Source organism: Panicum virgatum, chromosome 1K, assembly GCF_016808335.1.
Source record: "Panicum virgatum strain AP13 chromosome 1K, P.virgatum_v5, whole genome shotgun sequence".
Taxonomy (NCBI): domain Eukaryota; kingdom Viridiplantae; phylum Streptophyta; class Magnoliopsida; order Poales; family Poaceae; genus Panicum; species Panicum virgatum.
In genome coordinates, this window is record NC_053136.1 from 44,988,555 (window position 1) to 45,004,201 (window position 15,647).

Below are 15,647 nucleotides of genomic sequence, written 5' to 3' on the forward strand. Positions count from 1 at the left end.
AGAGATTACTGTTGGTGTATATTGAGCCCATGTGTATAGAGGCCCATCTAGATGCCCATGTATAGGAATTATATATACCCACCCTTCTAGGGTTGGAGGAATACATCCATTATTCCCTCCTACATGGTGTCATTAGCCTAGGGTTAGTCTCTCTCTCTCCTCTCTCCTCCCTCCCCTGCCAGCCGCCGCCGCCGCCGGCAGCCATGGCCGGCCACCGACCGCCGGCGCCCCCTCCTCTCTCCTCCTTCCCTTCCCTCCCCTCCTCCTCTACTGCAGCCGCCGGGCCTGCTGCTAGATCCGCCGCCGGCTGGCCCCGATGCCGCAGGCGCCGTGGGCGCGTGGCCTCTGCTGCCGCCCGGTGCTCCAGCAGCCGCGGCCTCCCCTGCTCGCGCCCCGCCGGCCGCGTGGCCCAGAGGCGCCGCCGCCGCCCTGCCCGCGCTCGTCCCCCTGCCCGATCCGGCCGTTGCTTCCGCCGCCGCCGCTGCTGGCGCCGGCCCGGAGGGTGCGGGGGCCGCCGGGGCCGCGGGCCCACAGATCCAGCCGCCGCCGAGGCCGCCTGGGCCATAGGCACCGCCACCAGGGCCACCTGGGCCGCCGCCGATCCTGCTGCTGCGGGCTCCGATTTGGCTGCCCTGCAGGCCGCACTGCAGGCCGCGGGCGCCAATCCGGCTGCCCAGCAGGCCGCGCTGCAGGCCGTGGCCGCCGATCCAGCCGCCACGGCCGCCGCCGCCGCTGCAGCCCACCGCGCTACTGTCGCTGCGGGCAAGCGGCCCGCTGCCGCCGCCGATCCCGCGTGGACCGGTCTCGGGATGGCGCCCGAGGATGCGCCGCTCACCGCCGCCGCTCTCCGTGGGCAGCAGGCCGACGACGCTCTTGCCGCGGCCCTCCTTGCCGCCAAGTCGGAGGCTTCGGCGGCCCAGGAGTGGGTCCGCGTGGCTGCCCTCGCCTGGGAGCGCGAGCGCGCCGCGGCCGACGCTTCCGCTCTCCGGGTCGCTGAGGCGGAGCACTTCCTCCGCGTCTCCTCCGGCCAGCTGCCCGTCGACCCCGAGCCCGGCGCCTCTTCCTCCCGCCAGGCCCCGCCCGCTGGATCTGGAGCCCGGTACGACCCGACCGATCTCATGGTCGCCCAGCTCCACCTCCAGGCCGCCGGCGTCCAGAACATCAGGGTCCTGGTCACCGTCCTCCCCGACCCGACGTCGTCCTCCTACGGACGCTGGCGGGACCAGGTCCTGCTCGCCCTCCGCCGCTACGCCCTCGACGACCTCGTCCTCATCGACACGCCGATCGAGACGCAGGACGTGGCGTGGCTGCGCCTCGCCATGTCCTGGATCTTCGGGACCATCTCCCTAGATCTTCAAAACCTCGTCAGGACCCACGGCGGCACCGCGCGGTAGGCCTAGGTGGCGCTCGAGGGGCAGTTCCTCGGCATCGCCGAGTACCGCGCCCTCCAGCTCGACGCCACCTTCCGCACCTTCGTGCAGGGGGACCTCTCCGTCGGTGAGTACTGCCGGCGGATGAAGGGTATGGCCGATGCTCTTCACGACCTCGGGGATCCAGTGTCCGATCGGGTCTTGGTGCTCAATATCCTGCGGGGCCTAAGCAGCACCTAAAACCACCTGAAGAGCTGGATCGCCCGCCAGAGGCCCTTCCCCACCTTCCTGCAGGTCCGGGACGACCTCGCCCTCGAGATCACCAGGGGTCTCGCGCCCAGATCGTCCTTGCCCACCCCCGCCGCGCTCGTTGCTGCTCCACCGGCCTCCTCCGCTGCTCCTGCCACCTCCCTCCTTGGTGCTGCTCCCGCCGGGCAGACCTGGAGGAGGGGGGTGTGGACGTCGCTGGCGGGGGGGGGGGGGATGTGGTGATGGTGGTGGCACTGGTGGCCCTGTTTTTTGGAGTACCGGTCCGGTGTGGGCCATCGGGGCGCGCCGACTCCGGCTCCCGCTCCCGCTCCTGCCCCTGGAGGTACGCCCTGGCCATCCTTCAGCAACCTATGGTGAGGGCGCATCTCGATGTGGTCGTTCCAGGGTCCGGGAGGGGGGCCTCGTCCTCAGCTCCAGCCGGCGGTCATGTTCACTGGCGCTGCTCCACTCTTCGGGCCGTCCTGGACCCCGCCCGCTCAGCCCAGCCAGCAGCCGACTTGGCCTGGGGTGTGGGACCAGGCTGCTCTGGCGCAGTCCTTCAGCACCATGGGACTGACGCCGCCGGTCAGCACCGAGTGGATCGCCGACTCGGGTGCCTCGTTCCACACTACTCATGATGCCGGTATCCTCTCTTCCGTCCGACCCCCACACCCCTCTTGTCCTTCTTCTATCATGGTTGGTGATGGGTCTTGCCTTCCTGTCACCGTCGTGGGTTCTGCTCCTCGTCTTCCTAATATTCTTGTTGCTCCGCAAATGGTTCACAACCTTCTTTCCATTCGCCAGTTTACTGCTGACAACTCCTGTTCTATCGAATTTGACTCTTCTGGTCTTACTGTGAAGGATTCGGCTTCCCGGCGTCCGCTCCTCCGATGTGACAGCCCGGGGCCCCTTTACACTCTTCGGCTTCCTGCTTCCGCTGCCTCGTCTTCGGCTTCTTCGTCTTCGTCTACTGCTTTTGTCGTGACGCTTTCTTCCACCACCTGGCACCGCCGGCTTTGACACCCCGGCCGCGACGTTTTGGCTCAGCTTAGTCGTAGTACCGATGTCCCATGTACTAGAGCTCCTGCTGAGCACTTCTGTCATGCGTGCCAGTTAGGTCGTCATGTTAGACTTTCGTTTTCTTCTTCGCATGCTGCGCATGCTTTTGATCTTATTCACTGTAACCTGTGGACATTTCCTGTACTCAGCATGTCTAGCTACAAATATTATCTAGTCATTGTTGATGATTATTCTCATTTCTCTTGGACTTTCCCTTTGCGCGCCAAGTCTGAGACCTTCCCCACCCTCCTCCACTTCTTTGCATGGGTGTCCACTCAGTTCGGCCTCACCGTTAAGGCCGTCCAGTGTGACAACGGACATGAGTTCGATAACTCCACCTCACGTTCCTTCTTCCTGTCTCGAGGTATTCAGCTGCGTATATCTTGTCTGTATACCTCTCCTCAGAACGGCAAGGCTGAGCGGATGATTCGCACGATGAACGACGTCGTGCGCACCCTTCTGATCCAGGCCTCTCTGCACCCGTGCTTCTGGGCTGAGAGCTTCCACACCGCCACCTACCTACTCAACCGGCTTCCGTCCACTGCTTCTCCGTCTCCCACTCCATACCACGCTCTCTTCGATACCCCTCCTCGCTACGACCACCTTCGGGTCTTCGGGTGTGCGTGTTACCCTAACACCTCGGCCACCGCTTCTCACAAGCTGGCGCACCGCTCGACTCGTTGTGTGTTCCTCGGGTACTCCCCTGACCACAAGGGATACCGATGCTTTGACCTCACCTCTCGCCGCATTATGATCTCCCGACACGTCGTCTTTAACGAATCGGATTTCCCCTACTCCACCTCATCTACACCTTCTCCTGACCCCGAGCTGGAGTCTCTATTTCCGACTGACACGGTGGTTTAGCCACCGTTAACTGTCTGTCCTTTTCTTGCAAGTTTTCCCGGCACACCGGCACCGCTTCCGGTGATCCCTGCTGCGCCGAGCGCGGCCCCGGTGCCCGTGGTCGTGCCGCGCGCGGCCCCCGGACCTCCAGTCGTGCCGCGCGCGGATCCGGTGTCTCCCGCTGCGCCACGCAAGGCCCCGGTGCCTTCCCCTGCACCTGCGCGGTACGCTCAGCCGGTGTAGGTGTACCGGCGTCGCTCGGCGCCGACACCGGCACCGCAGCGGTACGCTCAGCCGGTGCAGGTGTACCGGCGTCGTTCGGCGTCGACACCGGCGCCGCCTCCTACTCCGGAGGCTCCTGTGACGCCTACACCGGAGCCGTCGCCGCCGCCTCCTCCGGCTCCCTCTCGAGCCGAGCCGGAGGTGTACCACCCGCCAGTCATCTATCGGGATCCTCGGCATATTCATCCCATGGTGACTCGGCGGATGGCGTCTCAGGCCGCGACTCTCACCGCCACCGAGGGAAAGCCGCGGGTCTCTCCGGTACCCTCCTCTGTCCGCGACGCCTTGGCGGATCCTCACTGGCGTAGCGCGATGGAAGAGGAGTACGCGGCTCTCCTCGCCAACCAGACGTTGGGACCTCGTGCCGCGTCCGTCTGGTTGCAATGTGGTGACTGGCAAGTGGATCTGGACGCATAAGCATCGGGCGGACGGCACACTGGAGCGCTACAAGGTTCGCTGGGTTCTCCGGGGTTTCACCCAGCGGCCTGGTGTGGACTATGATGAGACCTTCAATCCAGTGGTAAAGCCCGCTACGGTGCGCACGGTCCTCTCGCTTACGCTCTCGCGCTCTTGGCCTGTGCACCAGCTGGACGTGAAGAATGCGTTTCTTTACGGCACTCTGTCAGAGACTGTCTACTGCTCTCAGCCAGCGGGATTTGTGAACTCGAGTCGTCCGGATATGGTCTGCCGGCTCAACAAGTCTCTCTATGGTCTGAAGCAGGCTCCTCGGGCTTGGTACTCTCGGTTCGCCACGTTCTTGCTGACATTGGGATTCACCGAGGCCAAGTCTGACACGTCTCTCTTCGTCTACCGCCGTGGGGATGAGGCTGCATATCTGCTACTCTATGTCGATGACATTGTGCTCACAGCCTCCAGTCAGCAGTTGCTTTAGAGTGTCATCTCCTCTCTGCAGCAGGAGTTCGCTATGAATGATCTTGGTCAGCTCCACTTCTTGGGCGTCACTGTTGAGCCTCGCCCGTCTGGTCTTCTCATTCACCAGCGGCAGTACGCACTTGATATCCTGGAGCGGGCTGGGATGACTGATTGCAAGCCCTGCTCCACTCCTGTCGACACTCAGGCGAAGCTGTCTGCTGATCTGGGTGATCCGGTGGCTGATCCTACTGCCTACCGGAGTCTGGCCGGCGCTTTGCAGTACCTCACCTTCACCAGGCCGGACCTCACCTACGCTGTCCAGCAGGTCTGTCTCCATATGCATGATTCCCGGGAGTCACACCTTGCTGCGCTGAAGTCTCCTCCGCTACGTCCGTGGCACAGTGGACCTCGGCCTGGTGCTTTACCGCTCGTCCTCTGCTGAGCTGGTGGTCTACACCGACGCTGATTGGGCTGGCTGCCGGGACACTCGTCGCTCCACTTCCGGCTACGCCGTCTTCCTGGGCGGCAACCTGGTCTCCTGGTCGTCCAAGCGGCAGCCGGTTGTCTCCCGCTCCAGTGCTGAGGCGGAGTACCGGGCTGTCGCTAACGGCGTGGCGGAGGCATTCTGGCTACGACAGCTCTTGGCGGAGCTCCACAGCCCGCTCGCCAAGAGCACGCTCGTCTACTGCGACAACGCCAGCACCATGTATCTCTCCACCAACCCCGTCCAGCATCAGCGGACGAAGCATGTGGAGATTGACCTGCACTTCGTGCGCGACAAAGTCGCCATCGGCGATGTTTGGGTACTCCATGTCCCAACTACCTCCCAGTTTGCTGACATCTTCACCAAGGGGCTGCCCTCCTCGACCTTCTCGGAGTTTCGCTCCAGCCTCAACGTAGCCGGTGGCTAGTTGTGGGCTTGTGGCTGCGGGGGGTATTAGCCCTTTGTACTCTCTTCTTGTCCAGTCTTGAACACCGTTGCGCCGATTGTTCAGACTGCGGGGGGGGTGTTGGCTTTCTTGTTGTCCAGTCTTGAACACTGCTGTGCCGGTAGTTCAGACTGCCGGGGGGTGTTGGTGTATATTGAGCCCATGTGTATAGAGGCCCATCTAGAGGCCCATGTATAGGAATTATATATACCCACCCTTCTAGGGTTGGAGGAATACATCCATTATTCCCTCCTACAATTACAAGTGATAAGGGCATTCATTATATGCAAAGTTTCATAGCAGCTGAAAGTAATCCTAAGCTTTACAGAAAGAGATGAGCAAAGAGTTTTGATGCAGGTAACAATGAAGCATTAAAGCACTTTCATGGATTCCTCCAAAACAGAAAAGTAGTTCATAACAAAATCATGGCACTTTAAGAAAGCAAAATAATTTTTAAAAAATGTGACACATATGTTGACTTCAATGATTATTCAATCTGGAGCAGTAAGCACTGGAAACTGGTAGTTCATCAGATACGGATCATATTATTCTACTTCAATGACAAATAAACCTACCTCTGAATAAATAATAGAAGAAGCAACTAAAACTCGCTGTCTCTTAGATTCTAAAACTGGCATATTTAGAATAGGCCCAAGCACTCTGTAAAAAGAGCAAGACAAATATCAGTAAAGCTGAGATATATGGCTATAAAGAAATACAAGAAAATATTGGATAGAAAGTGACTCCAGAATATGATTAACAGTGAGAAAGAGTGGGTCATGATATAATACTGACGCATCAGCATTAGTACCTAAGCAGATTTTACCTAAATATTTGGAAACATCGTGTAACACAGACAATGGCATTGGAAAGATGTCCCCATGGAGCACTGGACACCATTTTTAACTAAGAGATTTTTTTCATGAGCACCCTATGAAGTAGGGAATTCAATACTCTGAACAGAAATAGGCCGTATTTTTTTTTCATATGCATTGATTTACAAGATAGCAAGCAGGGTGTACCTCCACAGAAGTGCAGCCGGACGTTTTTTGATAGATGCACTGGAGTGTTCATCAAGCGCCAGCATGCTTCCAGTTTGACAGCCCAATCCTTCTGAAATCACATCCTTCATGCCAATGTTCCGCGTGAAAATGTCATCTTCCCCACTGTCATCCTCCCTCATTGAAACAAGGATCAACCGGAGCATGCAAAAAAATGGCTGATCACTATCTAACAACTGATTAAGGGCACCTATAACACCTACGCCAGGTCCAGATCCAACTCCAGTAGCAAGGCAACCCCCAAGTCCAGAATCTAATAGAAGTGCCTGCAGCATTGAAACTGATTTCTTTACTAAGGGAAGTTCAATCCAGTTTCCATTGGAGTCCTTCTCAAGAACAGATTTCCATGATACCCAACCACTTCCCCCACCACCAAACACAGTAGATTTGGGAGGAATGCATACTCCATACCACAATCGGGTTCTGTACTTCCACCCTTCTGAAAGATCTGAAATACAGCTCCCATAAGATACAAATGCATGCCTGACCGATCCATAAGGCTCAGCTGCTGCTGCTGCAGTTACGCGTTCCATCACCTCAGCAGAAAGTTGCCCATTTGTATCTGCCGTAGAAGCAAGAACCTGAATATTTTTTTTGACAAAGAAAACAACAATTTAGTAAGATAACCTTGAATAGATGATACAAAGAGTAACGAAAAGCGAGTATATAGCTATCATCTGTAAAGTAAAGGCACTGCTGCAGACTGCAGTACACATAATTCTCTTCTGGATTATATTTGTGCTTGTGAGTTCAAAACTTAGTGCAGCTGAGCAGTCAATAGGCAACACAGAAAAGAAAATAGACAACAGAGAAAACAACAACAGTAAGAACAATATACTTCCATAAACATATCATTACAGGAACTACTAGCCACAGACATTCATTTTAATCAACTTGCAAGCTCCAAACAGCACATTGGTTATAATCCAGCCTCTTCAAAATTCCATTCTTGATCTCTATTATGGCTAAGGGCCTTATTGATTCTAATGTTAAGCAAATAGTATTATTTATTGTTTATTCCTTCATGATAAGTTGTTCCTAGAAGTTGGACTTCCAATCATCTATATCTCATATATTCCCTAACTAATACTAGAGTGTTTCTCAAATTGAACATATTTAGGGTGACATCATATCATATTGTGAATTCACCACAAATACTCAGAAAATGACACATCTCATGCAGAAAGATTGGAAGGTCATTCTAGATATACATACATCAACAGGAAGACCACCAGCATCACTGGACAAAGACTGCCTTGAGCCCCCAGCTTCCAAATGCTCACTTCCAGTTCTACTCAACGAATTTGACCTACTGACAGCTGATGAAGCCATTGAGGCAGGTGAGGCAGCACTATCAACCAAACAGGACATGAAAAATTGTTGACTGCGTGACCTCAGATGATCTTCGACAAGCATCAGAAGGACAATTGCATTCTCAGCCAACACTACTGAGAGGTTGGCAGCTTTCTCTGCTTGTACTTTTGTTTCTTTAGGCACTACACCCTCCGCTGCAACACCATCTGCTGCAGCAGCAATTCCTTCAGTTTGCTGTAAAGAAAATTATGAGGTCAACAATTGATGAACTGTGAATTATTGATTTCACAATTTTAACTTAAGAGGCAATTTTTTACGTGACAATACTGAACTGTGAAACATCAAGAAGAGTGTAGACCACTACATTCAGAGTATATTACAAACATTATCTCTGGCAATATCATTGTTGATAGAAATGCCACAACAATGTTTTACTACTGCACGAACACATAATCACGCAATCACACACTGATAGGAGTTGCCAGTGCAGCTGTTACTGTGTTCCGTGGAGGGGCAAAATTGAATAAGCAAATTTAGACTAGTATTATGATATTAATTTAGTAACAAGCCCAAGCTGATATCCAATCAAATTTGATAATCCCATGCTTCTTCCTGAACTGAATGGAATGATGGTTTAGAAGGTCTGCGAGGTTACCCTTTCTATTTTAATCCATTGGCAGTGACCCTGCCATACAGTAGGGATTGAGAATATCGGTCGTGTGGCTCAAGTGGTTGCAAGGGCTTGTAAGCCACGAATATGTAGCTTCTTGCACGAATTCCAAGAGTTGGCTTGTTTCACATATGTGCACATCAAACTAGCTAAGACACACCAAAGATAAAGACCAAGGCCTATGCTTAATTATTTCCCAAGTCTGACAGGATCAAAACAGGAAGAAAAAACTCTATATTGATTCATTAGATGAAAAGGGGAGCCAAATGGGTATGAGCTAGCAACATAAAAATACACATATATAAAAAGATATGCCTTGTTTGTTGGAACACTATATTATGAGAAAATAATTTTCAATTCTATGCATGAATAATATATGCAGAAGAAGTAACACATACCTGAACTTGAAGCTCCTGGGCAGAAAAATCAAGCAGGCTACCCAGTAATCTCCTTTTGAAAATTGGTAATGATTCTTCACGCCTTGAAATGAACAAACAAAATAGAATAAGATATCACCAATGCAAGATAGCATTATATATTTCTCTACAGAATTCAAATATGTGTGCTTTGGGAACAAAAGAATATGATAAAGGCACAAAAAAACTACATGCCTAGTAGATTAAACAAAAAGCACACAATGCCAAAGCAATGGATAAATATATAATTAACTAAAAACTTCATAAGTACTGCCTCTTATTGTTTACCTAATTCTTTGGTCGCCGGTGCTAGATCCTCCAACCATTGAAAGCCATTCTGCACAATGTATTGCCGCCTCTACATCCTGAAATATTACCACATTACAAAAATTATAAAGCCACATCCAAGTATCCATGTCAAAGAAGAGTTCGGTGAGGAAGAAAACTCAAGCAGAAGACATCCAAATTTGGATATGTAAAACATATTAGTTTCTAAATGGAACCAAAAGATCGAAACATCTCACCTTCCACCCATCTTTTTGTCGCATTGAATGCTCAAACATAACAACTAGAAAATTGTGTATGAGATCTTCAACCTCACATATGCTTACACCATCTGAATTTTTGTTGTCTCCAATCTACAGTTCAGTTTATAAATCAGTTTATACATTATAGTCTATAGAAGTAAACAGTCAAAAAGGAAGAAAGTAGAGACTACAACTACGAGCTTGTAATGTATGCCCTTTGATTTGTCATCAGAGAAAATATTACCTCATGATTAGAAACCAAAATTTCCAATATCCATTCAGGCCATTCGCTGATGGAAGTCATCGTACTTCTATTCTTGGGATGACTACAAACCAGATATAGAAGATCCTGAAACATGGTAGAAGGGCATCATGATTCATGAGTGATCAAACATAAGGAAAAATAAGAGATGCCATAAATAACATATTATTATTATCAATCCCCAAACATTATCCAAGTTTTAAGCCATAGGAAACGAAGTCTAACCATTCAGATATTGTACTGCCTGAATTTCCAGCATTGATCAACGAATTAAACCAATAAAGAATTGAAAGCCATAGTTACATGAATGTAGCAAATGATATGCTACCTAGCCTCCAGCATATGGAAGAGAGAATGCAGTTTTATATATCGATAAATATACCTGAATAGCACGAGCTTGGAATGCCCTTGATGCATATGGAAGAGAACGGAGTAGGACTATCAAAAGTGGAGTGTGTTTAAAACGGCAACCAGAATCATGTAAGTTTTTTAGGTTATCTTTTGATGAAGAAACATCAATCTGCATTCAAGAACACAAGCACAGATTCAGAAATTACAGGAAAAAAAAAGCAGTTGCACCTTTGATTAAATGAGCAAAAATAATAGTGTGAACCAGGGCTAAATAAACTTGAAGAACTTTTATCTGGAAATCATGCTTGAAAAAGGATTCTAGGATGTTTTACTTATTCAAGTACTTCCGAGAAATTGACAAGTGATAACATAACCCAAGAGAAGGCAAAATGGCAATCATATTGCCCCACTACTATAGTGCTGGAAACATGATACATATCCTTTACACATAACTACATATAAAGCACCTGAAAAACACCCATACCACTGAAGAAATTAACGCCCTGTAGACATTTCTGGTCATAAGCCTCCTTGGGGCTGCTTGGAAAGCTTTCTGCAACGCAAAGAGCAGTAAAGATACCCTGTCTTCAAACATGGTATTTCCTTCTCCATTAGAGGTAGTCAGAAAAACACTTGGTAACTTCGGTCTAACAGTAGATGAGGTAGAAGTCAGGTGGCCTGATGCAACTAAAGCACCCAAAACATGGACTATCCCAACAAGCACTCCATCACCATTATCAATATTGTATACGCTATTTTCGACATTGTCGGAGATATTTGGGACATTGATGCCACCCAAATTCTTTAGGAACTGACCCTTTAATAGGCACCATTTGCTAGTAGACCCAAGTCCAGTAACAATTTCATGGGAGATTGGTTCATGATGCTGCACTGATTGAATTTGATGATCCTTGCTGTTTGCTTCACCACTAGCTGATAATTCCAAATCCTTATTAGTAAGCTTAGAAGATCCATTCCACGAATTTGCATTTTGCGCCACATTACAGCTGTGGAGAATAATGTTATCACCAGATTTAGCCTCCCTCTGCAAAAGAACAAGTAATGCTTCTACTACTCCACGAGAAATGAAGGACTGAGCAAACATGTTAGCTCTGGAAGTGTTTGGATGGACAATCAATCTGTAGATGAGAAGCAACACCCTAGCAACCTGCCAATAGAGAATATTAACACAGTCAAACCATATCTTGCTTAAATTACACTTAAAGAATGTATACAATTAATTAAGAGCATGAGCTCGGTGGACATCTCATAAACTAAAAACAAAACATTCAGATAATAAATATCCACAGGTTTTAGAAACACATTATTTTTTGTGTCTGAAGAACATATTATAGTTCAAAATCAGGCAATAGTTCAGTTAAGACACCGGTAGTTCCTCCTTAGAACTTTGTTCTGTTTAAACCAAGACATCTGAGTTTGACGCACTCCAAATGTCTGAGCCATGGAATGTTCTATCAAACTACACAGATTCAACACTTGGGTGTGGGAGCACCAAGTATTTCCATGTTTACACATCAAGATGAACATGACAGGGTGCTGGCAAGACGTTGGCAAGAGTATTTGCTGCCTGACATGAGGCAATCAATATTGTGCTAGACTGCCAGTGCCAAGTGCAATTACCTGGTTAGGTTGTGGGCAGTCAACGACAAATCCAACCAAACAACGAACATCATCAGAAGCCAGTGTAGAAGGTGCTGCCCCTATTAACAGTTCAATAACAACCAAAAGCTCATCAACCAGAGCATTCACATTTCCTAAAGGTCTCTTATGTCCAGCAAGTGTGAAGGTATCTATTGAATCTGCTTCATGAATTACCCAATAACACCTTCTGCATCCATCAAGAAGCATTTGCAGTGCGTTTGCATCACGCATACAAGTAGATTCTGCAAAAACCATGTCTGCAAGTGAAGAGAGAAGCTTTTTCTGCAAAATATAGTTGCAAGAACTCCACATCTTCAGGTCCAACAGCAAAGTGCTGAAGAGCTGCACCTTTTGACCATGATCGTTTCTTTGAGACTGACACAAAGATACGATTGCAGTAACAAGCTCCTCGTCACTCAGTATCTCTTTCTTCCCACTTTCCAGTTTGGACAGTGTGTCCAACAGATAATGTAAAACTTGTGATAGAAGCTCTGGTCCATGAGTACGGCATAACTCTTCTTTATTTCCAGGATGTTGAACGGCCAAGGAAATTATCCTGAAAATAGGGACAGAAAGAGATGCGGTAGCAAGAGACAGTGACAAATCGCCGAGTATAGGTTCCAGGTTATCCATCTCGACATTGCTCACAATCAGTGGTAGTAATGCCATTGGACCTCCATAAGCCAAAGCCCATAAAGATTCAGCTGGCCGCACACGATAAGAAACATGAACCATGCCAAGAACTTCTGCAGGCCTTCGGTGAGTACCTAAGATTCAACATAAGATACCATCAGCAGTAATACTTCTGAACCAGCCCGACACTTGTTTGTTATCATTGCATGACATATGTTTTGGCTAGAATGTCCTGGTCACGGGTAATGATTAACACCATGTTATCGAAAGATTTTTTTTAATTAACACAGGAACAATTAGTGCAGGAATGTGGAACAACAGAAACTTATACAGTGTTGTAGGTGATAGCCCAAAAAATAACATGATAAGCTTTAAAAACATTTGAGTAGCCATTGTATCAGGATAAAAACTAGATCATGATCTAACACCAAGTAATAACCAAGCTCCCCACCCCAAAAATCAAAGAGTTCATGAGTCTCAATTATCAGGACAATGGTAGTGAAAACAATATGAACATAAGAAAGGAAAACAATATCTAGAGAACAGACCTGTCGACCCAGATGGTGAAGCATCAGAACAAAACCGGCCACTGATCAGGCTGGGATGATAAAGAAGATGTAAGCTTCCACCAATTTCAATGTTAAGTGTATAACTATCTTCTGCAGTTTCCCTTATGTGATTACTTGTAGCTTTCCAAGGAAAACCAGCACCATTGCCGAAGCTGGGAAGTGCATCTCCTCCCCTGGAAGCTAGTCGACTCATTCTCTCTGGTCCAATAGGCTCTGTAAAGATATAGATAGGTCCCATCTCTGCAAACAATGGACACTGCTGCCTTTGAAGGCCCGTGATAGTTGGTGACGGGTTGGTCCCGATGCAGCAAAAAGCCAGTGGTTTCACAATGCGCGGAGGCTCAAATGAACAGCTTTGCTGAAGCTCCCCATCCACATACAACCGCAATTCACTCTCGGCCTTCCCAAGCAAAGCCTGCTTGCTTGAATGCTCCAGCCCAACAAAGTACCAGCACCGTGGTTTGAATTCATAAGTGAAATTGACAGAAGCCTCCTTCCCCTTCCCAGCTCCACTCTCCACTACTAGAAACTGGCCGTTGAAATAGGCCTCAATGCCATGGTTATCCGTGGTGAGGAAACTGAAAAGTTGGGGCATGTGCTTTGTTCCTTCTCCCACAAACGTGCAGCCAGCAGCTGCCTCCACTGAAGGTGATGACTTCCCAGATGTTGAAGCTTGAGCCGCTTCAACGGTCGCTGTTGCCGTAGCTGCATCGAGCGAGCCTGAGAAGCATTCAACGTACATCCATGTGGCAAACCCAAAACCTTTGGAGAATGGCCACCGGTTATCCCCAGGGCCGAGCAAGCCGGAGGTCTCACCGTTGAACTCAAACGTCACTGCCGGGCCTTTAGCCTCCTCGCTAGCCACGGCATTCTCCAATGCGAGAGTCAGCGGCGTGGCCCACCGCGTGCCAAGCACTTTCTTGATCAAAAGAAGCCAGGAATGCAAGTCCCTTACACTGACCGAGTGCCCACCCAGCACCTGGATACACTGCACAAGCGGCGTCCCGTCCCAGTTGCTGCCCTGGCCCATTCCGACGAACAGCCTCTCTGCGACGTCGAGGAGGACCGCGAGGAGGCCCGAAGCGGAGCACATGGTGCGGTTGCGGGTGCAGGCGCTGAGGGTGGCTAGGAGGCCACGGGCCATGCGGGTGCGCGGCGACGGCTCGACGCCGCAGGGAAGGTAGGGCACGAGCTCGGCCGCTATCGTGGCCGCGCGCGAGCTGGACATGATGCTGGGCGGCAACCCGGTGGGCGCGCCGATGCCAACGCCCGCGCCCTCGTCGAGGCCGTCCACGCCGCCCATCGTGACCATCAGCACGTCCACGATGAAATGCGAGACCTCGCCGTTGTCCTCCGAGACCATCTCACGGAGGCGCTCGACCCCGCCGCCCATGATCACCGCGTCCACGGCGCGCACCACCTCCTCCGGCACGTCCGACGCCACTACCGGCGCCAGGCGCCTCCGCAGCGGCGGGGAGGGCTCCGAGGGGGCCGCCGGGGAACCCGCGCTCATCTCCGTGTCCGATACCTCCTCGTCGTTGAGGGAGTACGCCTCTTCGCCGAACGGGCCGAGCGACTCCGCCGCGAACCGCTCGTCGACGCCGTGCTCCCACGGCGCGGGCGGCGAGGCATCGGACATCTCGTCAGCGTCCTCCTCCCCCATCTCAAACGCTTACTCCATGCAAAAAATTGAGGAAAATGTGAGGAATCGGTAGGCCACTGGAGCAATGCGGAAGGATCAAACGCGGTGGCGAAATTTTTTGGGCTGAGACAAGACGACGGCAAAATTGGGGGGAAATTTCGCGATTCGTTCGGGCGAAAATGTTGCGATTTGGGTATGAGACCGGGAAGAAACAGCCGGAGTTTGGGGAAAATGGTCGCGCGAGATTAGTGGTGGTGGCGCGGTGCATGGCGTGGGCGTGGCCCGAGAGGCGGAGGGAGGGAGGGAGAGAGGAAGCGGCCGAGCGGGGAAGGCGAAGAAATGGCGCCGCTGCCGCGCTGCGGGTTCACGCACGGGTCGCGGCTGCTTTTTAGGGCTCTGTTTGGTTTAAGTGGAGAAAGAAAAACGCCGTGTTTGGTTACTGTAGTTGCAAAGAGAATTTTATATTCACGATGCACTAAATGAAGTCTGTTTGCAAAACCTTTTCACATATAGATACAATTTTGCACGTCGAATCTAATGAGCCTAATTAATCCATAATTAGATATAATAATACTACAGTAACCAAGGTCAAATCTTTCTCTAATCGCACGGTCAAAGCCCTCATAAGGTACAACTTTGCTACAGTATCTAAGGTTTTGAAAATAATTTTATAATTAGACTTTATTTAATACTACTAATTAGTGGTCAAAAGTGCAAAAAGATTCACCAAATTTTTTCACCATCACAACCAAACACGGCCAAACATGGAAACTTTCCCGTGTGTTTGGTACAGCCAAATACGAATTGCTACGTGCGCACAGCTTGGAGGGGCAGCGGCGGCGCGTCAGGGAGCAGGCGGCTGCTCTTTGCGGGAGGGGTCTTGCGCTGGGGTATGTGACCCGTGCCTCCGGCCGTGTTAAAAATTTCGCGAAAAC

The 15,647-nt window shown here is 50.5% G+C and overlaps 1 protein-coding gene across 2 annotated transcripts in view; it reads right to left on the minus strand.

Annotated features, from left to right (window-relative positions):
* LOC120711800 (BEACH domain-containing protein C2-like) overlaps positions 1 to 15,089 on the minus strand; it is a 29,044-nt gene extending 13,955 nt beyond the window's left edge. The window contains exons 1-11 of one of the 2 annotated variants that reach the window (XM_039997453.1): positions 13,050 to 15,089; positions 11,848 to 12,635; positions 10,691 to 11,374; positions 10,238 to 10,375; positions 9,838 to 9,942; positions 9,591 to 9,704; positions 9,355 to 9,431; positions 9,049 to 9,130; positions 7,882 to 8,214; positions 6,628 to 7,247; positions 6,181 to 6,265 (exon numbers count right to left, since the gene is read on the minus strand). In XM_039997453.1, coding sequence (XP_039853387.1) covers positions 6,181 to 6,265; positions 6,628 to 7,247; positions 7,882 to 8,214; positions 9,049 to 9,130; positions 9,355 to 9,431; positions 9,591 to 9,704; positions 9,838 to 9,942; positions 10,238 to 10,375; positions 10,691 to 11,374; positions 11,848 to 12,635; positions 13,050 to 14,733 — 4,710 coding nt within the window. In that variant the 5' untranslated portion in view covers positions 14,734 to 15,089. The remainder of the gene's footprint in view (positions 1 to 6,180; positions 6,266 to 6,627; positions 7,248 to 7,881; positions 8,215 to 9,048; positions 9,131 to 9,354; positions 9,432 to 9,590; positions 9,705 to 9,837; positions 9,943 to 10,237; positions 10,376 to 10,690; positions 11,375 to 11,847; positions 12,636 to 13,049) is intronic. The other variant, XM_039997458.1, reaches the window with a different exon arrangement.
* Between the last annotated feature and the right edge of the window lie 558 nt (positions 15,090 to 15,647).